The sequence below is a fragment of the Phyllobates terribilis genome, unplaced genomic scaffold (genome assembly GCF_046119375.1).
Source record: "Phyllobates terribilis strain yellow unplaced genomic scaffold, ASM4611937v1 Scaffold_17__1_contigs__length_24005725, whole genome shotgun sequence".
Lineage (NCBI taxonomy): Eukaryota > Metazoa > Chordata > Amphibia > Anura > Dendrobatidae > Phyllobates > Phyllobates terribilis.
Window position 1 is genome coordinate 20,766,900 of NW_027362777.1, and position 27,139 is coordinate 20,794,038.

Consider the following 27,139-nt stretch of genomic DNA (forward strand, 5'->3'; position numbering starts at 1 on the left):
CTGTGGGGCCAGTAAAGGGGTCCTGTACTATGAGAACAATACGTTTCCTCCCTTCCTGTCTCCATAGTTGGGTTGTATGTATCTATTACAGGAAACAGAACAAAGACCTTATGATTCTTATAAAGGGGCAACACAAGACCCCAAAAGAGTCTCGGTGCTGAAGGGGTTAATGCCCCCTGCGCCCAGTAATGGGGTCTCCACATACCTCCACCTGCAGAGCCGCCACCACATATATGGCTGCTCTGTGCGCACAGGAGCTGTGATGAGGTCACAGGAGGGGAGGAGTCAGGGGTCACATGATCAGGGGCCTCAGTGGATGCAGGACTCTGCTGTGCTGGTTGTCATGGTGCTGGATGAGCTGAAGTTTATGTGTGGGGTCAGGAGGGGTTTACAGTGTGGATGTAGCAGAGCCGCGTGTGTACGAGGTGTACGGAGCAGAGCCGCGTGTGTACGAGGTGTACGAAGCGGAGCCGTGTGTGTACAAGGTGTACGGAGCGGAGCCGCGTGTGTACGAGGTGTACGGAGCGGAGCCGTGTGTGTACGAGGTGTACGGAGCAGAGCCGCGTGTTTACGAGGTGTACGGAGCGGAGCCGTGTGTGTACGAGGTGTACGGAGCAGAGCCGCGCGTGTGCGAGGCGTACGGAGCGGAGCCGCGCGTGTACGAGGTGTACGGAGCCACGCGTGTACGAGGTGTACGGAGCGGAGCCGCGCGTGTACGAGGTGTACGGATCGGAGCCGAGTGTGTACGAGGTGTACGGAGTGGAGCCGCGTGTGTACGAGGTGTACAGAGCGGAGCCGCATGTGTACGAGGTGTACGGAGCGGAGCCGCACGTGTGTACGAGATGTACGGGGCGGAGCCGCGTGTGTACGAGGAGTACGGAGCGGAGCCGCGTGTTTACGAGGTGTACGGAGCGGAGCCGCGTGTTTACGAGGTGTACGGAGCAGATCCGTGTGTGTACGAGATGTACGGAGCGGAGGCACGAGTGTACGAGGTGTACGGAGCGGAGCCGCACATGTACTAGGTGCACGGAGCGGAGCCGTGCATGTACGAGGTGTACGGAGCGGAGCCGCACATGTACGAGGTGTACGGAGCGGAGCCGCGTGTGTACGAAATGTATGGAGCGGATCCGCGTTTGTACGAGGTGTACGGAGCGGAGCCACGCGTGTACAAGGTGTACGGAGCAGAGCGGTGTGTGTACGAGGTGTACGATCACTATATCACTTATCTTTATAAATCTACACATGCAAGATTTTTCTGTATTTTCATGACTATGAAAATTGTACATTCACACTGAAGGCATCAAAACTATGAATTAACACATGTGGAATTATATACTTAACAAAAAAGTGTGAAACAACTGAAAATATGTCTTATATTCTAGGTTCTTCAAAGGAGCCACCTTTTGCTTTGATGACTGCTTTGCAAAACCCTTGGCATTCTCTTGATGAGTTTCAAGAGGTAGTCACCATAAATGGTTTTCACTTCACAGGTGTGCCCTGTCAGGTTTAATAAGTGGGACTTCTTGCCTTCCAACAATCTTGAAGGAGTTCCCAGAGATGCTTAGCACTTGTTGGCCCTTTTGCCTTCACTCTGCGGTCCAGCTCACCCCAAACCATCTCGATTGGGTTCAGGTCTGGTGACTGTGGAGGCCAGGTCATCTGGCGTAGCACCCCATCACTCTCCTTCTTGGTCAAATAGCCCTTAAACAGCCTGCAGGTGTGTTTGGGGTCATTGTCCTGTTGAAAAATAAATGATGATCCAGCTAAACGCAAACCGTATGGAATAGCATGCCGCTGCAAGATGCTGTGGTAGCCATGCTGGTTCAGTATGCCTTCAATTTTGAATAAATCCCCAACAGTGTCACCAGTAAAGCACCCCCGCACCAGTTGTTTCACACTTTTTTGTTAAGTATATAATTCCACATGTGTTAATTCTGATGCCTTTAGGGTGAATGTATAATTTTCATAGTCATAAAAATACAGAATAATCTTTAAGAGAGAAGGTGTGTCCAAACTTTTGGTCTGTACTGTATATATATATATATATATATATATATATATATATATATATATATATATATTGTAAGGTGGCTGCCGGACAGGTCGTGGACGGGAGGTATGTGTCCCCGAAGTACCAAGCTTCGGTGATATAGGACTGGGAGAAGCCGGCTCCAGCACACATAGTACTGAGAGGAATTTAATTGGCCCGGATTACAGGGCCGGTTTTACGAGCAGCTGAAAGAGCTGGGGGGTGGGGAAACAGCTGCTCACTTACCTCCAGTCCAGGTCTTGGAAGGCTGATTTAAGACAACGGCGCCTGTCTCTATCAGTCTGTGTGTGTTGGGCAAGGTGAGCAGACCTTTCATGTGCTCCTTAGACTCTGCAGGAGGCAGAGGAAGGCACTTTGTTTAAACGGCTGAAGCCGTGCTGCATGGACTTGTTATTTTGAGCTTTGTTCTGTTATTCCTTTTTGTGCCAGGAAAAGGCTGTTACTTTTGTTTCCTCACTGTTGTATGGACACTAAATAAACCACCAGTTTGTTTGAACCCGCGGACTGCATCACTGTGTGAATCTGTGCCTACCTCCAACGCGGCTCAGTGAGTACAAATCCCTACAATTGGTGCTAGAAGCACGGGCACAGATCCCAAGCAGCAGTGTGACTGCTGCAAGAAGACGTATATGTCCTGGGTGAAGTCCGCCATAAGCCAGCAAGTGTCGCCAGACAAAATGGAGTACCTGCTTAAACATTTGTTGCAGGCACAGCAGGCGCAACAAGCGCAACACCAGCAGCAGTACCAGCAGAGCATGCTGCAGCAGGAAACAAATAAACTTCTGATGCAGCAGATCCAACAGCAGCAAAGACAAATGAAAATCTTGGCAGAGCAGATCCATGGCAGGACGACCGCCACATCCTCAGATCCAGGTGATGACTCATACGTCAGGAAGACGGTAAGAAGAGCATTACAAAAGAAGACCCCGGGTGATGACGTTGAGGCGTTCCTGACTGTCTTTGAGAGGGTGGCAGAGCGGGAAAAATTGTCTCCGGAGCAGTAGGCGGAGGTGCTGGCGCCACATTTGACAGGTGAGCCGCAGAAGGCCTATGACTTGGCCTTGCAGGACGCGAAAGAGTACGCTAAGTTGAAAACTGAGATTTTGGCACGCTTAGCAGTGACTCTGACTGTCAGGGCGCAATGGGTGCACTACTGGGCCTATTGCAGTGACAAACCTCCCCGGTCCCAGATGTTCGACCTCCTACACCTGGTCCAAAAGTGGTTGCAACCTGAATCTTCTTCCCCAGCACAGATGGTGGAGAAGGTCATTATAGACAGTTTTATACACTCTCTTCCGAAGTTGGTGAAATCCTGGGTTGCCCAGGGAGATCCCCATAATGCCGATGACTTGGTGGGGTTGGTGGAAAGATACCAGGCGGTTGAGAGTCCGTTGGAAAAACAAGGGGTCGTAGCCTCTCAATACTGGGGTTCTCAAAAGGCAGCGGACAACCAAAAGAAGGTAGCTAGCGCCACACCTGGGGGGCGTCATAGAGTTCAGGAGGGGTCTGAGTTGCTGCCCAACGTCCCACCCCATAATATAGTGTGTTGGAGATGTCATACCCCTGGCCATACTGCCGCCCGGTGTTCCGTAAACTCTGAGCCAATGGACTGCAACATGGGCCGACGTTGCTCTTATTTTGCCTACCCCGCCTGCGGCGCGTTTTCTCAACATGGCAAGGGCCCTCAGGCATGCTCAGTGTCAGTAAAGGGGGCACAAGTCTCTGGACTATTGGACTCAGGAAGTTTGGAGACCCTGATAAGGGCCACACTCCCTCATGGACTAATTCCTGGGCCAATGGCCCCGGTGGATGTAAACACGGACTGTGGCACCACATCTCATGAAGTGGCGGTCGTTAAGGACCTATTGAATCCCATAATAATTGGACGTGACTTTGCATTATTCTGGGAAATGTGGGGGAAAGCGGGGACACGCGTGGCTCCGCTCCGTACACCTCATACGCACACGGTTCCGCTCCGCATGCCTCGTACACACGCAGTTTCGCTCCGTACACCTCGTACACACGCGGCTCCGCTCCGAATGCCTCGTACACACTCGGCTCCTCTCCGTACGCCTCGTACACGCGCGGCTCCGCTCAGTACACCTCGTACACGCGTGGCTCCGCTCAGTACACCTCGTACACGCGCTGCTCCGCTCAGTACACCTCGTACAGGCCCGGCTTCGCTCAGTACACCTCGTACACACACGGTTCTGCTCAGTACACCTCGTACACACACGGTTCCGCTCAGTACACCTCGTACACACACGGTTCCGCTCAGTACACCTCGTACACACACGGTTCCGCTCCGTACACCTCGTACACACACGGTTCCGCTCCGTACACCTCGTACACACACGGTTCCGCTCTGAACACCTCGTACACACACGGTTCCGCTCCGTACGCCTCGTACACGCGCGGCTCCGCTCCGTACGCCTCGTACACGCGCGGCTCCGCTCCGTACGCCTCGTTCACGCGCGGCTCCGCTCCGTACGCCTCGTACACGCGCGGCTCCGCTCCGTACGCCTCGTACACGCGCGGCTCCGCTCCGTACGCCTCGTACACGCGCGGCTCCGCTCCGTACGCCTCGTACACGCGCGGTTCCGCTCCGTACGCCTCGTACACGCGCGGCTCCGCTCCGTACGCCTCGTACACGCGCGGCTCCGCTCCGTACGCCTCGTACACGCGCGGCTCCGCTCCGTACACCTCGTACACACGCGGCTCCGCTCCGTACACCTCGTACACACGCGGCTCCGCTCCGTACACCTCGTACACACGCGGCTCTGCTCCGTACGCCTCGTACACACACGGCTCCGCTACATCCACACTGTAAACCCCTCCTGACCCCACACATAAACTTCAGCTCATCCAGCACCATGACAACCAGCACAGCAGAGTCCTGCATCCACTGAGGCCCCTGATCATGTGACCCCTGACTCCTCCCCTCCTGTGACCTCATCACAGCTCCTGTGCGCACAGAGCAGCCATATATGTGGTGGCGGCTCTGCAGGTGGAGGTATGTGGTGGCGGCTCTGCAGGTGGAGGTATGTGGAGACCCCCATTACTGGAGCATTAATACTAGATATATATTACACAGGGGATATCGCAGCCGATTCCCTCTAGAATAATCCTGGAATCGCAGCATTAGATGATTATTTCTCAGCGGTTTCTGTGGCACAGCTCCCAGCGTCCCATACTCTATGGGACTGTCCCGTCCAGTCCCGTCCCGTCTCCGCTGTTCTCCGGCTCATACTCCCCTCTCGGACATCTTTGTAGCTCCTCCCTGTGAAGCGCATAAATTACACTTATAATATTCACTTCACTTTATGGGAATCAGTAAATGGCGTGATTGATATTTTTTCTCTATTAAACTTATAAGAAATGTATTAACAGCGTAACGCTGTGGCCGTGTTCACATGTAGATTAAGTGCGGCGTTTTCTTTAATGCTTCTTTTCTGCACGTTTTCTGTAGATGTCTGCAGCACACGACGCAGTAACAATCTTCTCTGACTATTGGTATTTGCTGCGTTTCTTTTATGCGTTTTCCTGCTTATTTGATGCAATTTTGGTGCAGATGTGAAGATTCGTTTTTAATGCTTTTTTATTAGTACAGAAAAGCTTTGATTCTGCACTTAAAAATGCTACAGTGTTTTTTTCTTCATGCTTTTTTTTTCAGAAGAAGCCTATAGAGAAAAAATACACCAAAACCGCAGATTTCTGCAGCGTCTTCAGACCACAGAGGGCGGATATTTCATGGAATCACATTCCGGAGCGTGTGTCCGTGTGATCCACGTGTAGACATATCCGTTTTTGGCCGTCAGCACGGATCACACAGCTCCATTCAAGTCAAAGGATCCATATAAACACATACCGCACCCGGATGCCATCCATGTGACACATACCGGCAGTTGGGAATTAGTGTACAGTTAGCGCTGTTCCCAAGCGCCAGGGGGTGCTGGACGTTGCCCTCATCATTGGTCCCTGCTGGCGCTGCGATCAACACCAGCAGGGACAATGATGAGAGTAGTAGTCTGCTCCCGGTTTCTACACCTGTAAAAATAGAAAAAAAAAAATCCATATTCTCACCTAAGTGTCACCTGCTGTAATCCATGCGACCGATCACACCGAGGAACTGAAGAGAATGACTCCTGCAGCGAGCGGGCCCCAGAGCTGCGCTGAGCTCATGAGCGGTTTCCTGTCACTTGCTGAGGGCAGCTCTGGGGCCCGCTTGCTGCAGGAGTGATCTGTCCCATGGATTACAGCTACTACTCTCATCATTGTCCCTGCTGGTGCTGATCACAGCGCCAGCAGGAAACAATGATGAGGAACAGCGCTAACTGTACACTGATTCCTAAGCGCCGATATGTGTGCTCCTGATGCGGCACACGGGCAGCACATGGTTGCCACACGTGTGCCACACACGGCTGCGGATATCTCCGGTACTGGTTTTTCCTGTACCGGAAATATCCGGACGTGTGAAACCGGCCTAACTGTCCAAGCAAAGTGGATGTGATTTCATGAGAATTGTGCCCCCTTGTGATAAATAAGGAGGAAAAGGCCTAAAAAATGAGGCAATAATTAGAGAAGATTGTTATTCTGTAGTTTGGTGCGAATCTTGCAGAAAGCCAAAAACACAGTATTTCTGCACTGTATGAACACGGCCTTACAGAAAAGCCGGATGTCGTATAGTGAAGCTACAAAGAAATGAGAAAGTTCTGCCGGCTACGACTGTGAATGAAGGAACAAAAAAATAATCTACAGGTCCCAACAAGAGATGAGCAGGACGCACAGATGACGGCGCGCTGCCCTGGGTGATCAAAAGTCGCGCTGGGGACTAATTGGTGGGAAAACTATCACCTTTAATAATCCTCCAACAGTTCTGGCATGAAAAACACGGAAAAGTGCCCCTTTATGGATTTGAAGAAAGTCTGTTTAGCAACTTTAGCTTAATAGTATCAGCTCTAATCAAATGGTTAGATAGTGATTTACCCTGAAGATAGACAAATTGTGAGGTGATTTTTTGTGCAGGAATCATGTATTGCTCCCATAGTACAGTGCCCCTTTCTTGGTTCCCACACACAGTATAATGTTCCCCCAGTACCTCCATCCCCAATTTTATTTTTTTGGGGTGTTTTTCATGCAATGTAGGGAAACCTGCATGAAAATGTTAAAAAATATCCCATCATATCCAGAGAAAGAAAAATACATATGGAGAATTTGGCATTAAATATCTCTTGTCTCCATGCTTTTTCAAACAAACTTTTATAAAAGCCTCAAACTTCTGAGTGTGAATCAAACATGAGATCTAACGTGATAGAAAATTACAGTCCAGTGAAGACGGGAAACATATAGACGACCGGTGGAGATGTAGTCAGTGACCGACTCTGGCTAAATATGTTTCTAGAGACATAGTAGAAGATGAAGATGTCGTCCTCATCATGAAGTAATTATTTTTCATTTAGCTTTATGGAAGATGAGTCTATGAGAAACGTATTCAGATGCAAACTCCAAGGAAGAAACTGCTTGTTGTCTGTGGCCTAAAATATACAGGTTTTATTAGTAGATGTAAAGAAGAAAACTAAATACTGTAAAATAATAAATCTCCTCATATGTTTCCCTTATTATCTCCAGTAATTGTATTATTACACAGGATTTTTATGATGTTACATCGGCTCATCATCTTCTCATTCAGGTCCCTACAAAATCAGATCCTCTCAGTGAAGATCTATATAAGAGAATTTCCTGATTTACTCATCAAGGATGGATATAGATAGAGACAAGATGACGGAGAGGATATTACACCTCACCCTAGAGATCCTCTTCCGGGTTACTGGAGAGGTGAGAGATTCTGATGACGTCACATTACATCATTCTTATCTATGGGAATAACAGATGGACAGAACTGGAGAGGTGAGGACTCTGGAAAAGTCTGGAGGGAGATTTATTAATGTGTCTCTCTATAACCAGGATTACAGAATAGTGAAGAAGACCTCTGGTGAGCGCTGTCAGGACCCTGTGTCTGAGGGATGGGGAAGACCCCTGAGCCCAATCACGGGACCTCCACCTCACCCCCTGATACATGAAGACATCAATAACCAGAAGATCCTAGAACTCACCTACAAGATGATTGAGCTGCTGACTGGAGAGGTGACACTGCTGGGAATGCTGGCACATTATACAGTAACGCTATGAAGGTATCAGGGGGATGACAGTATCATTGTATGTGTCAGGTTCCTATAAGGTGTCAGGATGTAGCTGTCTATTTTTCCATGGAGGAGTGGGAGTATTTAGAAGGATACAAAGATCTGTACAAGGACGTCATGATGGCGGTTCCTCAGCCCCTCACATCTCCAGGTAATAGACAGGACTAAATACACACGGCCTATAATTATCTGTATGTAAAGAATGAATTCAGTCCCTGTATGTGTTTCCTCCAGATCTATCCAGTAAGAGGACAACACCAGAGAGATGTCCCCGTCCTCTTCTTCCACAGGACTGTAAACAAGAAGGTCCCAATGTGCCTCAGGATCATCAGGTAGATGGAGAGAAGGTGTCATGAGATCTCCCCTATGATGTGTAGATAGCTGTGAAGGTCTTGTGTTCAGTCTTGTTTTATCCACCAGTATTATATGTTTTATACTTGTGTAATGAGAACGGTGGAGATGGCAGGATTAGAGCCGATCATAGATGTGACTTCTCCATCTGTCTGTGACTTTTACAATATTTGTTTCAGGGTGAAGATCTGACCCATATTAATACTACAGAGACATATGTGAGGGGTGATGAGCGGTGTAAAGAGGAGATTCCTACATATGACTACCCAGGTGAGTAGTAACCAATAAATGCAGAGAAGTCACAGATTCTTCTCAGTCAGCGGCTGTGGCTGCTTTATCGGTGGTGTAGTCCGGACGTATCACAATCGTGTGATCACCATTTTGCCGCTAGACCACAACATTCTCCTCCACCCAAAAACTGTTCAAATGAATTAGGGCAAGGGTGGGCAATTCATTTTCCCGAGGGGCCACATTAGAGATCGTGACTGTTGTGAAGGGCCGAACCAATTGGCTGAAATTAATTCTGCTCAATATTAATATCAATATATTAATGATAATATTAATATAATTAATAATTAATTGCATTAATTAATTGCATTAATATGGAGCTGAATTAAGCATGCTGACCTCTAACTATATACCACTTAAACCTGAATACAGCCCCTTCTATATATCGTATGAGCCCCCACACAGCCTCCCCATATACAGCATGAGCCCCCACACAGCCTCCCCATATACAGCATGAGCCCCCACACAGCCTCCCCATATACAGCATGAGCCCCCACACAGCCTCCTCAAATAAAGCATGAGCCCCACACAGCCTGCTCATATGCAGTATGTGCCCCACACAGCCACCCCATATACAGCATGAGCCCCACACAGCCTGCTTATATGCAGTATGAGCCCCACACAGCCTGCTCATATGCAGTATGAGCCCCACACAGCCTCCCCATATACAGCATGAGTTCAACACAGCTTCCCCATATACAGCATGAGCCCCCACCCAGCCTCCCCATACACAGCATGAGTTCAACACAGCCTCCCCATATACAACATGAGCCCCCACACAGCTTCCCCATATACGGCATGAGCCCCACACAGCCTCCCCATATACAGCATGAGCCCCCACACAGCCTCCCCATATACAGCATGAGCCCCCACACAGCCTCCCCATATACAACATGAGCCCCCACACAGCCTCCCTATATACAGCATGAGCCCCCTCACAGCCTCCCCATATACAGCATGAGCCCCCTCACAGCCTCCCCATATACAGCATGAGCCCCCACACAGCCTCCCCATATACAGCATGAGCCCCCACACAGCCCATATTCAGCATGAGCCCCACACAGCCTCCCCATATACAGCATGAGCTCCACACAGCCTGCCCATATGCAGCATGAGCCCCACACAGCCTGCCCCATGCACAGCCAGAGAGCCCCATAGCCTGCCCCATGCACAGCCAGAGAGCCCCATAGCCTGCCCCATGCACAGCCAGAGAGCCCCATAGCCTGCCCCATGCACAGCCAAAGAGCAGAGAGCCTCATGGCCTGCCCCATGCTCAGCATGAGAGCCTCATGGCCTGCCCTATGCTCGGCATGAGAGCCCCATGGCCTGCCCCATGCTCGGCATGAGATCCCCATGGCCTGCCCCATGTTCGGCATGAGAGCCCCATGGCCTGCCCCATGCTCGGCATGAGAGCCCCATGGCCTGCCCCATGCTCGGCATGAGAGCCCCATGGCCTGCCCCATGCTCGGCATGAGAGCCCCATGGCCTGCCCCATGCTCGGCATGAGAGCCCCATGGCCTGCCCCATGCTCGGCATGAGAGCCCCATGGCCTGCCCCATGCTCGGCATGAGAGCCCCATGGCCTTCCCCATGCTCGGCATGAGAGCCCCATGGCCTGCCCCATGCTCGGCATGAGAGCCCCATGGCCTGCCCCATGCTCGGCATGAGAGCCCCATGGCCTGCCCCATGCTCGGCATGAGAGCCCCATGGCCTGCCCCATGCTCGGCATGAGAGCCCCATGGCCTGCCCCATGCTCGGCATGAGAGCCCCATGCTCGGCATGAGAGCCCCATGTCCTGCCCCATGCTCAGCATGAGAGCCCCATGGCCTTCCCCATGCTCGGCATGAGAGCCCCATGGCCTTCCCCATGCTCGGCATGAGAGCCCAATGGCCTGCCCCATGCTCGGCATGAGAGCCCATGCTCACCTCGCTTCACCCGACGCTCTGCCTCTGTTGCCCTCTCCGCTGCTTCACATACTGATTTGTGGAGGAAGGGGCCAAAGGCCCCTCCTCCACCAATGTAGTCGGCGCGGATGGAGAGTTTGGAGACAGCAGACGGCCGGCGAGCAGGCGGTGGGGGAGGGCGTGGTGCGTCCCGTAGGCCACTGTTTTCCAGCCCCTCGGCCATTTCAGTCCGTGGGCTGGACTCGAGCAGCCAGAGGGCCGGATGTGCGGGCCGCACTTTGCCCAGGTTTGGCTTAGGGCAGTGAAAGCCCTTTTCTAGAGAACTTGCAACCTGGGAGGTCCACTGACCCCCTGGGATTAGAAGACGCTGACCATTACCTGCCCAGATCTGTAAACTACAAAGCCAAATGACAGCGTACGTAGAATGTGCTGACAAGTGAGAAAATCACTTGAAAAATAAATAGAAATTTTAGATTGCCAAGAGCCACCGAGCCCCATACTCCAATTACCCCAGAGAGGATTCACCACTAGTTACTTATTTATTACTGATGAAGACTGTTGAGTTTGATTATTTCAGTAGATGTGTTGTTGTCTATACTCACAGTTTTGACTATAGTAGTTAGTGTCCAAAATACTCTGATTTAACCCCTTCCTGCAGCCAGTTTTGTTTTCCTAATTAGGCCCCATTTTTCAAATCTGACATGTGTCACTTTATGTGGTGATAACTTTGGAATTCTTCACAAAGGATAATAGGAAACAAATGGACCTTACAAATTATTTTCCAACTTCTCTTGAATCTGACAATACCTTATATACGGTTGTACCCTACTGTCTGGCACATGGCAGGTTAAGAAGGGAAGAAGCGCCATTTAGCTATTTGAATGCAGATCTTGCTGGAATAGTTTGCAGACACAATGTATTGGGGTCACTGTTCGTGGTCACCTGGCAGCTCAAAAAATGGCCACCACAAACAGGCTTGGCTCTATCTATTCCGTTTTCCAAATCCCAGGGATTGTCTTGCTCATCACCCTTTAACACCTTCATGACCTTGACTTATGTATACGTCCAGGCGATTTTGTGTGCCCAGGAGCTATGCACACACAATCGCCACTGGCTGTCAGCTGATCTGATAGCTGACACCCAACACTCAGGGCACCGCTCCCAGCACTTTAACCCCCGAATTACTGTGATTGACATCCATCGCAGCATTTAGAAGACAGGCAGAGGGACAGAGCCCCCTCTGCCATCCGATCGGATTGCAAAAATCGGTGGTGGGCTCAGTGGCGTTTTTTTTTCCAGCACCGATTAGATTACGATCGCGCTGAAAAAAAATCGCAGCATGCTGGATTCAGATCGCACACACATATATAAGACTTTGGGTGCGTGTGAAAAAACATCGCACTGCACTCGGATATCACCCGAGCGCAGTTCGATTCCCTCCGACACCAGCAACAGAGGAGTTGGAGAAATTGATTTCTCCATTCCCTCCGCAGCTGTGCTGCGATCCTCTCTGTGCTAGAGGATCAGAGCACTGACATTCGACTCCCGCTCGCAGCGAGCATGAGCTGAATGTCATTAGCATATCGGATCAGATACCTTATGCTAGTGGGCTCCCGGCCTTTCAGAGCATTTAGTGTGGAGAGGGCCTGGAGGCACGAGCTCTGGAGCTGTGATGTTCATGTTAAGCAAAGCTAAACCTTTGGTTGTTTATACTGAAGCGTGGCAAGGCAGGCACAGATCTGGCTAAGGTTACGAAAGAATTTCTGCATTACTCAAGGTTCTTAAGAGCACAATGTCCTCCATAATCCTTAAATGGAAGAAGTTTGGGACCACCAGAAGCCTTCCTAGACCTGGCCGTCCAGCCAAACTGAGCAATCGTGGGAGAAGAACCTTGGTGAGAGAGGTAAAGAAAAACCCCAAGATCACTGTGTCTGAGATCCAGAGATGCAGCAGGGAGATGGGAGAAAGTTTCACAAAGTCACTGCAGTCCTCCACCAGTGGACCGACATACAGTGCCTACAAGTAGTATTCAACCCCCTGCAGATTTAGCTGGTTTGATAAGATGCAAATAAGTTAGAGCCTTCAAACTGCAAACGAGAGTAGGATTTATGAACAGAAGCATAAATCTTACAAACCAAAAAGTTATGTTGCTCAGTTGAATTTTATTAAATTTTAAACATAAAAGTGTGGGTCAATTATTATTCAACCCCTATGTTTAATATTTTGTGGAATAACCCTTGTTTGCAATTACAGCTAATAATCGTCTTTTATAAGACCTGATCAGGCCGGCACAGGTCTGTGGAGTTATCTTGGCCCACTCCTCCATGCAGATCTTCTCCAAGTTATCTAGGTTCTTTGGGTGTCTCATGTGGACTTTATTCTTGAGCTCCTTCCACAAGTTTTCAATTGGGTTAAGGTCAGGAGACTGACTAGGCCACTCCAACACCTTGACTTTTTCCCTCTTGAACCAGGCCTTGGTTTTCTTGGCTGTGTGCTTTGGGTCGTTGTCTTGTTGGAAGATGAAATTACGACCCATCTTAAGATCCTTGATGGAGGAGCGGAGGTTCTTGGCCAAAATCTCCAGGTAGGCCGTGCTATCCATCTTCCCATGGATGCGGACCAGATGGCCAGGCCCCTTGGCTGAGAAACAGCCCCACAGCATGATGCTGCCACCACCATGCTTGACTGTAGGGATGGTATTCTTGGGGTCGTATGCAGTGCCATCCAGTCTCCAAATGTCACGTGTGTGGTTGGCACCAAAGATCTCGATCTTGGTCTCATCTGACCATAGAACCTTGAACCAGTCTGTCTCAGAGTCCTCCAAGTGATCATGAGCAAACTGTAGACGAGCCTTGACATGACGCTTTGAAAGTAAAGGTACCTTACGGGCTCGTCTGGAACGGAGACCATTGCGGTGGAGTACGTTACTTATGGTATTGACTGAAACCAATGTCCCCACTGCCATGAGATCTTCCCGGAGCTCCTTCCTTGTTGTCCTTGGGTTAGCCTTGACTCTTTGGACAAGCCTGGCCTCGGCACGGGAGGACACTTTCAAAGGCTGTCCAGGCCGTGGAAGGCTAACAGTAGTACCATAAGCCTTCCACTTACGGATGATGCTCCCAACAGTGGAGACAGGTAGGCCCAACTCCTTGGAAAGGGTTTTGTACCCCTTGCCAGCCTTGTGACCCTCCACGATCTTGTCTCTGATGGCCTTGGAATGCTCCTTTGTCTTTCCCATGTTGACCATGTCTGAGTGCTGTTCACAAGTTTGGGGAGGGTCTTAAATAGTCACAAAAGGCTGGCAAAAGAGATCTTTAATCCACACATGTGAAGCTCATTATTCTTGGTGCCTGAACTACTTCTTAATACTTTAGGGGGACCAAACAGAATTCTTGTGGTTTGAGGGGTTGAATAATAAATGACACTCTGAATTAACTTTTAACGTTAAAAAAAAAAAAAAAGCAATATTTGCTGCAGTGCATTTCCCACTTCCAGGCTGATCTACAGTACAAATGTCACAATGCCAAGTTAATTCCGCATGTGTCAACCAGCTAAATCTGCAGGGGGTTGAATACCACTTGTAGGCACTGTAAGTCTCTCCTCAGTGCAAGACATGAAATCCTGCATAGAGTTTGCTCAAAAACACATGAAGGAATCCCAGACTATGAGAAATAAGATTCTATGGTCTGATGAGGCGAAGGTAGAACTTTTTGGTGATAATTCTAAGCAGTATGTGTGGAGAAAACCAGGCACTGCTCATCACCTGCCCAATACAATCCCAACAGTGAAACATGGTGGTCGCAGCATCATGTTATGGGGGTGTTTTTCTAGCTGCAGGGACAGGACGACTGGTTGCAATTGAAGGAAACATGAATGCGGCCAAGTACAGAGATATCCTGGATGAAAACCTCTTCCAGACTTGGCCGAAGGTTCCCCTTCCAACAAGACAATTACCCTAAGTACACAGCTAAAATAACAAAGGAGTGGCTTCAGAACAACTCTGTGACCATTCTTGACTGGCTCAGCCAGAGCCCTGACCTAAATCCAATTGAGCATCCCTGGAGAGACCTGAAAATGGCTGTCCACCAATGTACACCATCCAACCTGACGGAACTGGAGAAGATCTGCAAGGAAGAATGACAGAGGATCCCCAAATCCAAGTGTGAAAAACTTGTTGTGTCATTCCTGAGAAGACTCATTGCTGTACTACATCAAAAGGGGGCTTCTACTCAATACTGAGGAAAGGGTCTGAACACTTTCCGCACCCACTGTGTGTGTGTGTGTGTGTGTGTGTGTATATATATATATATATGTACCCGTAAATATTGTTATGAAAAAAGAAAGTAAACCACATGCACTATATACAGTGCCTACAAGTAGTATTCAACCCCCTGCAGATTTAGCTGGTTTGATAAGATGCAAATAAGTTAGAGCCTTCAAACTGCAAACGAGAGTAGGTTTTATGAACAGAAGCATAAATCTTACAAACCAAAAAGTTATGTTGCTCAGTTGAATTTTATTAAATTTTAAACATAAAAGTGTGGGTCAATTATTATACAACCCCTATGTTTAATATTTTGTGGAATAACCCTTGTTTGCAATTACAGCTAATAATCGTCTTTTATAAGACCTGATCAGGCCGGCACAGGTCTGTGGAGCTATCTTGGCCCACTCCTCCAAGCAGATCTTCTCCAAGTTATCTAGGTTCTTTGGGTGTCTCATGTGGACTTTATTCTTGAGCTCCTTCCACAAGTTTTCAATTGGGTTAAGGTCAGGAGACTGACTAGGCCACTCCAACACCTTGACTTTTTCCCTCTTGAACCAGGCCTTGGTTTTCTTGGCTGTGTGCTTTGGGTCGTTGTCTTGTTGGAAGATGAAATTACGACCCATCTTAAGATCCTTGATGGAGGAGCGGAGGTTCTTGGCCAAAATCTCCAGGTAGGCCGTGCTATCCATCTTCCCATGGATGCGGACCAGATGGCCAGGCCCCTTGGCAGAGAAACAGCCCCACAGCATGATGCTGCCACCACCATGCTTGACTGTAGGGATGGTATTCTTGGGGTCGTATGCAGTGCCATCCAGTCTCCAAACGTCACGTGTGTGGTTGACACCAAAGATCTCGATCTTGGTCTCATCAGACCATAGAACCTTGAACCAGTCTGTCTCAGAGTCCTCCAAGTGATCATGAGCAAACTGTAGACGAGCCTTGACATGACGCTTTGAAAGTAAAGGTACCTTACGGGCTCGTCTGGAACGGAGACCATTGCGGTGGAGTACGTTGCTTATGGTATTGACTGAAACCATTGTCCCCACTGCCATGAGATCTTCCCGGAGCTCCTTCCTTGTTGTCCTTGGGTTAGCCTTGACTCTTCGGACAAGCCTGGCCTCGGCACGGGAGGACACTTTCAAAGGCTGTCCAGGCCGTGGAAGGCTAACAGTAGTTTCATAAGCCTTCCACTTACGGATGATGCTCCCAACAGTGGAGACAGGTAGGCCCAACTCCTTGGAAAGGGTTTTGTACCCCTTGCCTGCCTTGTGACCCTCCACGATCTTGTCTCTGATGGCCTTGGAATGCTCCTTTGTCTTTCCCATGTTGACCATGTCTGAGTGCTGTTCACAAGTTTGGGGAGGGTCTTAAATAGTCAGAAAAGGCTGGCAAAAGATATCTTTAATCCACACATGTGAAGTTCATTATTCTTGGTGCCTGAACTACTTCTTAATACTTTAGGGGGACCAAACAGAATTCTTGTGGTTTGAGGGGTTGAATAATAAATGACACTCTGAATTAACTTTTAACGTTTTTAAAAAAAAAAAAAAAAGTTGCTGCAGTGCATTTCCCACTTCCAGGCTGATCTACAGTACAAATGTCACAATGCCAAGTTAATTCTGCATGTGTCAACCAGCTAAATCTGCAGGGGGTTGAATACTACTTGTAGGCACTGTATACAGTACAGACCAAAAGTTTGTACAAACCAAAAGTTTGGACACACCTCATTTAAAGATTTTTCTGTATTTTCATGACTATGAAAATTGTACATTCACACTGAAGGCATCAAAACTATGAATTAACACATGTCGAATTATATACTTAACAAAAAAGTGTGAAACAACTGAAAATATGTCTTATATTCTAGGTTCTTCAAAGTAGCCACCTTTTGCTTTGATGACTGCTTTGCACACTCTTGGCATTCTCTTGATGAGCTTCAAGAGGTAGTCACCGGAAATGGTTTTCACTTCACAGGTGTGCCCTGTCAGGTTTAATAAGTGGGATTTCTTGCCTTATAAATGGGGTTGGGACCATCAGTTGTGTTGTGCAGAAGTCAGGTGGATACACAGCTGATAGTCCTACTGAATAGACTGTTAGCTGCTTTTTTCTTGCCATAATACAAATTCTAAGTAAAGAAAAATGAGTGGCCATCATTACTTTAAGAAATGAAGGTCAGTCAGTGCGAAAAATTGGGAAAACTTTGAATGTGTCCCCAAGTGCAGTTGCAAAAATCATCAAGCGCTACAAAGAAACTGGCTCACATGAGGACCACCCCAGGAAAGGAAGACCAAGAGTCACCTCTGCTTCTGAGGATAAGTTTATCCGAGTCACCAGCCTCAGAAATCGCAGGTCAACAGCAGCTCAGATTAGAGACCAGGTCAATGTCACACAGAGTTCTAGCAGCAGACACATCTCTACAACAACTGTTAAGAGGAGACTTTGTGCAGCAGGCCTTCATGGTAAAATAGCTGCTAGGAAACCACTGCTAAGGACAGGCAACAAGCAGAAGAGACTTGTTTGGGCTAAAGAACACAAGGAATAGACATTAGACCAGTGGAAATCTGTGCTTTGGTCTGATGAGTCCAAATTTGAGATCTTTAGTTCCAACCACCGTGTCTTTGTGCGACGCAGAAAAGGTGAACGGATGGACTCTACATGCCTGGTTCCCACCGTGAAGCATGGAGGAGGAGGTGTGATGGTGTGGGGGTGCTTTGCTGGTGACACTGTTGGGAATTTATTCAAAATTGAAGGCATACTGAACCAGCATGGCTACCACAGCATCTTGCAGCAACATGCTATTCCATCCGGTTTGCGTTTAGTTGGACCATCATTTATTTTTCAACAGGACAATGACCCCAAACACACCTCCAGGCTGTGTAAGGGCTATTTGACCAAGAAGGAGAGTGATGGGGTGCTACGCCAGATGACCTGGCCTCCACAGTCACCAGACCTGAATGGTTTGGTGTGAGCTGGACCGCAGAGTGAAGGCAAAAGGGCCAACAAGTGCTAAGCATCTCTGGGAACTCCTTCAAGATTGTTGGAAGACCATTTCCAGTGACTACCTCTTGAAGCTCATCAAGAGAATGCCAAGAGTGTGCAAAGCAGTCATCAAAGCAAAAGGTGGCTACTTTGAAGAACCTAGAATATAAGACATATTTTCAGTTGTTTCACACTTTTTTGTTAAGTATATAATTCCACATGTGTTAATTCATAGTTTTGATGCCTTCAGTGTGAATGTACAATTTTCATAATCATGAAAATACAGAAAAATCTTTAAATGAGAAGGTGTGTCCAAACTTTTGGTCTGTACTGTATATGTTGTGGAGGATCCTGCAGTCTGATCCTTATTGGTCAATCTAGACTGTATAAATGACATCAATGCAGTTTAATAGCCATATAATAGCAATCTGTATATCAAAAAACAATACCTCACTGGTTATGCTATATCATATATAATCAATCCAATGACCGCACAAATGAAGAAAAATTTGCATATAAACCGATAAAAAAAAAAAATATATATATATATATAACCAATGAGGTTTACATGGACCTGCACGATTTTGCATATACACCATACACACCATGTGTTTAGAGCTTGTATGCAAGTTAGAAGTTACTTACCGTCCATTAACATTCCTGACTGACAGTCCACGAGAGACGAGCAGCGGGACCGATGTAAGAAGGTCCGCAATAACTCACTGTGTCAGCGTTTTATTGCCCGATGCTTGTATGTGACGCGCCCCTGGGCCTGTGTCGCGCTGCGTTGCGCACGCGGGAGCTTACCCGGAGCCGGATCTGTTGAGGGTTGTAGTCTCGTGGCGGTGACCCGGTCCGTGCCCAGGGTGTCAAACTAAGTGGCAGTCTATGGCAGTAGATGTTAACTTGGATGTCGACTACGCCACCCGTTGAGTGCGGCTTTGCAGCCGCCGCTGCAGAACAGTCCGCTGAGGCCGGTGGTATGGGTGCAGCGATGATGTTATAACCCCCAACGGGAGGGGTATGGCCTCAAGGCAGCAGGTGATGATGATGGGGGTTGTGACGGTGCAGTAAGAAGAGTCAGAGTCAGGAGATGCAGTTTCAGGGTTTTTACTCACGGGTGTTCTCTCAGTCACTCTGGCCTTGAGTGACCACCCGAGCCGTGCTGCGTCCACCAGGTCCTGGACTCGGCTAACCCCCAGGCAGTTCCGGAGCGTGGTCCTGAGCTCCCTTCTCTCTCTCTGTCTCTGGCCGTTCCCACCAGGGATCCACCTTTGGCCGGCTCCCTCGGGTCTCTTGGTGGTCAAACCTCCTCTGGGTTCCCTGACCCTATACTTGGTGTGCCTTTCTGGTGGATTTGGTGAGGGTCGTGGCAAATCTTGACCACGACCTCCGGTTCCTGGCTGAGGATAAGTGGCCTCCACCAGTTCGGGTTCCGGTACCCGTGTCCGCCAACCCTTCACCCCTTTTTGGTCTGATTCTGGGTTCTTAGGGTTCCCTCTGGTCTTCCACTCTGGGCCTTTCTTTCTCCTCTCTCCTCTGCAGACTTGGCTCTGGAGCTGGGCCCAGCCGGAGCCACAGCTCCCTGTCAGCCCTCCTGGCTGAACTCTTCCTAAAGACTCTCTCAGCTCAACTCCCTGTCTCAAGATGGTGCCCACCTCTTATACTCCCTCTGACACCCGAGCCCAGGTGACCAGCACCCAATGAGCTCCTAACTTTACCCAGAGTACTCCCCCCTATCTGCCCCTACACTACTGGGATGTTCCACCCCCCTCCCACTCCAGCCAGGGACAGACGCTGTCGTACCTGCACATTTACTTGGTGGGAGTGCCGTAGTTCTGTCCCCCGGAAATGGGATGTATGTAGTGCATGCAGCCTACTGAGCTCAGTCCCACACTTCATCCTTACCCGGGAGTGGAATACCACACCTCTGGGTCGAGGTGCAATACCCCTGTAGCAGCCGAGTCCTCAGGGTGCTACATATGCAAGTTAGAAGTTAATTACTGTCCATTAACATTCCTGAATGACAGTCCACGAGAGACGAGCAGCGGGACCTATGTGAGAAGGTCCACAATAACTCGTTGCGTCGGCGTTTTGATGTCCGATGCTTGAAGCTGTCAGTGCTGATTACTTGGATGTGGAGCTGGCGGCATGAGCACGCAGGGAGCCCCGGCCGGTGGCTTGCCTGCGGCTGAACTTGCCGCGTGTGAAGGAGCAGTGGCATTTTCCAGTTTTTATTTGTCAGTTCCACAGTTATTACCTCATAAAGTGATACTTGTCAGAATTGTAAAATTTGGACTGGTCATGAAGGTGAAAACAGGCTTTGGGGGGGTAAAGGAGTTAACCCCTACACATATATCTGGACTTACACAGAGACCTCAAGGCTTGGGCCACGGTGTAAGGCCACGGCCCCACTATCAGTATTTGGTCAGTATTTTCTCAGGAATGGTAGCCAAAACCAGGAGTGGGTGATAAATGCAGAATTGGTGACTTGATTCTATTATACCTTTTCTCTGATTGTTCCTCACCTGGTTTTGACTCCCACTCTGGAGAGAAAATACTGACCGAATCCTGAACAAATACTGATAGTGGGGCTGTGGCCAACACATAGTGCCCATATTGTGCTAAAGGAGACACACAACATCAATTAAGTGGGTTCTTCTCACTATAGTAATGCCAAATACATGGAGGCTAAATGTGACTTGGGGGCACTGCAAGGCTCAGAAGTGAGGGGGAGATCTGACTTTGGGGGAGTGGATATTGCTGGATTGGTTTATGGAAGCCATGTTGCTTTTCAAAAGCCTTTGAGCCACTAATAATGTGGAAACCTCTGTTTTTCCATTGACAGATGATGGACCTGAGTGGGGACTTGTTTTTTGTGGGATGAATAGAAGTTTTTATTGGTATTATTTTTGACTGCATAATATTCTTTTGTGGCTTTTTATTCCATATTTGGGAGGCAGAATGAACAAACAATTGAACACCACGGTCTACTGGTTCATGCTATGAGGTTTTCTATTAGACTGTGAACTATCAGTGTCTTGGTGAATAATTCAATTTTTTTGCATAACTTGCCATTTTTACTGACAGTTTAAGTAGAAATGTTCAAAAATATAAAATTCAAGGATACTTTATTAAAAAAAATAATAATTTGCTTTCTTCTTGGCAGATGTCTGTACCAGGAGATCAGAGGAACAGCTGACGTCTTCAATTTTCAAATCAAATAATTTTGAGATCTCACAGGATACAATTGAAGTGAATGCCATTATTCCAGATATACCATCATACCTTCACAGCAAAGATCTGTCATCTGATCCTTTGAAACAGGTTCTATCTTCTGATTCATTACCGACTACTAAGGAAAATCAAAGTCACAAAATAAGCATTAAAAAACGAATTGCTCCTAAAGCAAAAAAGCCATTTTCACATTCAGAATATGGAAATCATTTTCCGCTTGAAACGTCTTTTCTTAAACATCAAAAAATTCACACAGCAGATAATAGATTTTCGTGTGGGAGTTGTTTTAACCAGAAATCAGATCTTGTTAGTCACCAGAGAGTTCACACAGGGGAGAAGCCATTTTCATGTTCAGAATGTGGGAAATGTTTTGTGAAGAATATATCTCTTCTCAATCACCAGAGAGTCCACACAGGGGAAAAGCCTTTTTCATGTTCAGAATGTGGGAAATGTTTTAAATGGAAAACAAATCTTGATAGCCACCAGAGAATCCACAGAAGCGAGAAGCCATTTTCATGTTCAGAATGTGAGAAATCTTTTACAGAGAAAACACATCTCATCACACATCAGAGAACTCACACAGGGGAGAAGTCTTTTTCATGTTCAGAATGTGGGAAATGTTTTGCAAAGAAATCAACTCTTAATACACATCAGAGAACTCACACAGGGAAGATGCCTTTTTCATGTTCAGAATGTGGAAAATGTTTTCTAGATAAATCAACTCTTTTTACACATCAAAGAACTCACACAGGGGAGAAGCCTTTTTCATGTTCAGAATGTGGGAAATGTTTTAACCAGAAATCAGATTTTGTTAAGCACCAGAGAATCCACACAGGGGAGAAGCCTTTTTCATGTTCAGAATGTGGGAAATGTTTTCGCCAGAAATCAGATTTTGTTAAGCACCAGAGAACCCACACAGGGGAGAAGCCTTTTTCATGTTCAGATTGTGGGAAAAGTTTTGTACAGAAATCACATCTTAATATACATCAGAGAACTCACACAGGGGAGAAGCCTTTTTCATGTTCAGAATGTGGGATATATTTTACACGGAAATCATCTCTTAAGAAACATCAGAGACGTCACACAGGGGAGAAGTCTTTTTCATGTTCAGAATGTGGGAAATGTTTTGTAGATAAATCATCTCTTCTTAGTCACCAGAGAAGTCACACAGGGTAAAAGCCTTTTTTATTTTCTTAAATTATATTCTTATTGTTCAGAATACATTTCCTCTTCTCAGACGGGACGTAAGCCCCTTAAGAAAAGTCTTTAAACGAGTATTTGAACCATAAAATCAAATTTTATTGGAAAAAAATCATTATTTAAAACATGATAAAACTAATCACAGTGCTTCACAAATATGGACGGGCTAATAAATATGCAATTTAAACAGTATATGTGTAAACTTTTTATATCCCAATGTCACCAAAAATCATGAATCACTAGTTTACAATATGTTATTCACAAATGTGACTATATTGCTATCTCATGACATGTAAAAGTAAAAATGAATCTAATAATAGCATTGAAAAATACCTATGTCTGTGAAGCAATTGTCACTATTAATTTGAATGGTGCTGTGTAATGACCATGCTGCCACCTTATGGAGAACTTAAAACTACAACCAATATTGTTAATAGTGTAGAAAGGTGCCCATAGGGAACAGAAACAGCTGTCAAAAAGTATGAAGCGCAATCACTATGTCACGTGGACAAAGGGATAAAAGCTAATGAATGGCATTACCTGAATCAATGTTATGTGCTGAAGCCCGTCCGTCCGTTATTGTTCAGAATGTAGGAAATATTTCATACAGAAATCAAATTTTGTTAAGCACCAGACTGAGCAGTCACACAGGTGAGAAGCTTTTTTCCTGTTCTTAATGTGGGAAATGTTTTACTTGGAAATCAATTCTTAATAAACTTCAAAGAAATCACACAGAGGAGAAGCCTTTTTCATGTTCAGAATGTTGAAAACGTTTTAACCGAAAATTGGATCTTGTTAAAGGGGTTGTTCACTACTAGGACAACCCTTTTTTCATGTTTGGCCTTGATAAAATAAAAAAACTCATACTCGGGTCCCGTGTTGGTGCTGTTCCAGCAGTGTTGTGACTCACATTATTTTACACGGAAATCAACTCTTAATACACATCAGAAAAGTCACACAGGGGTGAAACTTTTTCATGTTCAGAGTGTGGGAAATATTTTACATGGGAATCATCTCTTAAGAAACATCAGAAAAGTCACGCAGAGGAGAAGCTTTTTTCATGTTCAAAATGTGGGAAATGTTTTAACTAGAAAGTGCATCTTGATAGCCACGGGAGAACCCACACAGAGGAGAATGCCGCGACTGCACCCTACTGGTCTCTGTACAGATTAGAAAGGCCATAGCTGCACAACTAAAAACACAACCTAGGACCTAACCATTAAATAGGCATTTGAGGAGTTTCTCATACCAGAGAGGAGGCCGCAACACACTGTCAATAAAGGGAAAGAAAAGTGTGAAGTAAGATATGAAAAACCCTGAGTGAGAAACCCATTCATATAGGGCAAAGAAGACCAGCTAATGAGAACCAAAAATAAAAGGAATAAGTATAACTTTCCAGAAACCTAACCGTGGTAGAAAGAAAAGGTACTGGGAGGGAAAGCAAACAGAGAAGGAGGATTGTTTCACCTTTGTGGTGAAACTTACAAAATTCATCCTCACTCACAATTATTTGAATTTCATAACAACATTTATCTACAGGAGACTGGTACAGCAATGGGAAGTAAAATGGCTCCACAGTGCGCAAATCTTTTCATGGCCAAGCTTGAAAGTGACTTCTTGTCCTCATGTACCATCAGGCCTCTTGCCTACTACCATTACATTGACGATATTTTAATCATCTGGATGGAATCTGAGCAACAGCTTAAGACGTTCCATGAATACTGTAAGGTTGCAGCCGAACAGGTCTTGGACGGGAGGTATGTGTCCCCAAGGTGCCAAGCCTTGGTGATGTAGGACTCGGAAAAGCAGGCTCCAGCACACATAGTGCTGAAAGGTATTTAATGTACCCGGAACAGCTGAAAGAGCTAGGTGGGATCAGCTGCTCACTTACCTCCAGTTCAGGTCTTGGAAGGTCTGATTTAAGACGGCTGCGCCTGTCTCAGTCTGTCTGTCTGTGTGTGTTGTGCAAGGTGAGCAGGCTTGCATGTGCTGCTCAGATCTTGCTGAAGGCAGAGAAAGGCATCTGCATTTAAACGATTGAGGGCGTGCTGTAGGGACTGGTTATTTTATGTTTTGTTCTGTTTGGAACCTGAAAGAGGCTGAGATATTTTTGTTTCCTACCTGGTTTATGGACATTTAATAAACCACCAGTTTGTTTGAACCTGTGGACTGCATCCCTGTGTGAACCAGCGCCTACCACAGAGTTGACCCCTCACAAATTGGTGCTAGAAGTGTGGGCATGAATCCCAAGGGGGGCAGTGTGACTGCTATAGAAAACTGCATATGTCCTGGGTGAAGGCTGCCAGCCAGCAAGTTTCGTCTGGCAGCATAGAGGAGCTGATTAAGCAACTGGTGCAGGCAAATATGCATCAGCAGCAAGCTCAGCAGGAGACCAACAAATTGTTGATACAGCAATTCCAGCTTCAATAGCAACAGATGCAGCAGAGACAGCAGCAGGAACACATGACGCTCCTGGCGGAGGCCGTCCATATCAGAGAAGCCGCACCACCTCCAGGCCGAAGTGACAAGACCCAGGTGAGGAAAACCATGAGTGTTGCAAAAGATGACTCAAGGGGATGACGTCGAGATGTTCCTGGCCGTGTTTGAGAGGGAGGCAGACTGTGAGAGACTACTACCGGAGCAGTGGGCAGAGGTTCTAGCTCCATATCTGACGGGTGAAACTACAGAAGGCGTATTTTGATCTGGCCCTATAGGACACTAAGGAGTATAGCAAGCTTAAGTCTGAGAGCCTGGCGCAACTGGGCGTAACCCTGGCAGTCAGGGCACAACAAGTTCACCTCTGGAACTTCTACAGGGACAAACCTCCTTGGTCACAAATGTTTGATCTTTTGCACCTGGTACAGAAGTGGCTGCAGACTTGTTCCCTAGCCCAGATGGTCGAGAGAGTGGTCATGGATCGCTTTATCCACTCACTGCCCAAGCCGATTTAGTCCTGGGTTGCCCAGGGAGATCTCCAAAATGCAGAATACCCAGTGGTAGATGACACGCCCCGGAAGAAGCTACGGTGCGAAACGGCGTCCGTCGGGTGTGGGTAGGACCCCCTCCTCGGTCATCAGCGTTGCAGTACTCTTACCTCAGGTAGTAACGTTTCTTGCTCCATACCCCTCGCAGGCTACCATACACCCATGCTCTCTCTCCATTGTCTACATGTCTGCTTTATTTCTGACTCCCCTAGTCCTATTATACAGGTTGCCTATCTTTACACATGGGTCTAGCATGTGGCTACACCTGCCCTTGCATTTATACTACAGGATTCGGAGCCTCTAGCAGTTGTCAGTGGAGTGAGACCTACGATTCACTGGTTAATTATGTATAAATTTGATCTTTAGATTGCATGGGTGTTATAATTGAGCTATAGAATTTCTAGACCAATACACTGGCCCTTTACACTTTTTTCATAGCGTTACCCTGGTATATACAACTTTCATTATTTATCTTATATGCACCATTAATTAGCTCTTTAGGGCGCACTGGCGCTATATTTTGATTTATAGAAGTCTCAGACCATTACATTGGTCATTTATATCTCAAACCATTTTAGAGCGCTATTTTTGATGCATACACTTTATATCTATTGCATACGCGGTGTACCTTGTGTGTGTCCATTCCCTGTCTTTGGAGGTTTCCCTTGCCTCATTTTTTAAATGTTTTTATTTTATATTTATATTTATATCAATAAAATGTTGTCATTTTAACTCTATTTGACTTGTCAGAATCTCTTCCTGTCTAGCGGCTACTTACCGCCATAGACTATTTTTTGTTGTGTTCAGTTTTGAAGCTGTCTGACTTTGTTTTTTGGACTCCTTTTGGATTAAGAATACCCAGTGGGCCTAGTAGAGAGGTACCAGGCGGTAGAGGGTTTCCTGGGTGGTCAAGCAGGGGTTAGATCACCTTTCTAGGGCTCCCAGAAGAAGAGGACTAAATCTTCACTGGGTTGGCATCCAAAGTCCCAGGAGGCAGCTGAATCGCAGCTGGGTAATCAGTCCCATTCCATCCTCTGCTGGAGGTGTCATGCCCCTGGCCATATAGCCACTCGGTGTCCCATGAACTCTGAGCAAATGGACTGCAACGTAGGCCAGCGTTGCTCTTATTTTGCCTACCCCGCCTGTAGCGCGGTTCCTCAACATGGCGAGGGCGCTCAGGTGTGCTCAGTGTCCATAAACGGGGTGCAAGTGTCTGGACTGTTGGACTCAGGAAGTTTGGTAACCCTGATAAGTGCCAAACTCCCTCATCAGCTGGTTTCTGGGAAGGTGGTGGGTGTCCGGTGTATCCATGGGGATGCTAAAAAGTATCCTATGGCCTGGGTGGATGTAAACATGGACTGTGGCACCTCATATCAGGAAGTGGAGGTCGTTAAAGACTTGATGCACCCGATTAATAATCAGACGGGACTTTGCTTTATTCTGGGATATGTGGGGAAAAGCGGGGACACCTAGTTGCTTGGACGTCAGCCAGATCATCCCCGAAGACACCTCGCCGCAGGCTGTAATGGACCAGTTTCCCATGTGTATGTGGGCGATGAGAATGAGGTAGCATCCCCTGAGGCCAAAATCTCTGAGCTGGGGGTGTCTGAGGGAAACTTTGGAACTGCCCAACTCAGGGATTTAACTTTGAAAGTGGCGTTCAAAAATGTTACCTGTTAA

General features: G+C 47.3%; 2 protein-coding genes across 2 annotated transcripts in view; one reads left to right on the forward strand and one right to left on the reverse strand.

Annotated features, from left to right (window-relative positions):
• Nucleotides 1-27,139, reverse strand: part of LOC141176136 (uncharacterized) — a 534,162-nt gene that overhangs the window by 65,830 nt on the left and 441,193 nt on the right. The gene's annotated exons all lie outside the window — the stretch shown is intronic.
• Nucleotides 4,999-25,512, forward strand: LOC141176137 (uncharacterized). Its single transcript, XM_073660136.1, has 7 exons — nucleotides 4,999-5,091; nucleotides 7,740-7,885; nucleotides 8,015-8,194; nucleotides 8,278-8,401; nucleotides 8,485-8,582; nucleotides 8,781-8,871; nucleotides 21,208-25,512. The coding sequence occupies exons 2-7, from the start codon at nucleotides 7,808-7,810 to the stop codon at nucleotides 22,449-22,451; spliced, it is 1,815 nt and encodes a 604-aa protein (XP_073516237.1). The 5' UTR covers nucleotides 4,999-5,091; nucleotides 7,740-7,807; the 3' UTR covers nucleotides 22,452-25,512.

Excerpts from the sequence above, each read along its gene's own strand:
- LOC141176137 (XM_073660136.1), top strand. The coding sequence starts at position 7,808 with ATGGATATAGATAGAGACAAGATGACGGAGAGGATATTACACCTCACC. Across the intron at positions 7,886-8,014 it reads TCTTCCGGGTTACTGGAGAG|GATTACAGAATAGTGAAGAA; the intron begins GTGAGAGATTCT and ends CTCTATAACCAG. Across the intron at positions 8,872-21,207 it reads TCCTACATATGACTACCCAG|ATGTCTGTACCAGGAGATCA; the intron begins GTGAGTAGTAAC and ends TCTTCTTGGCAG.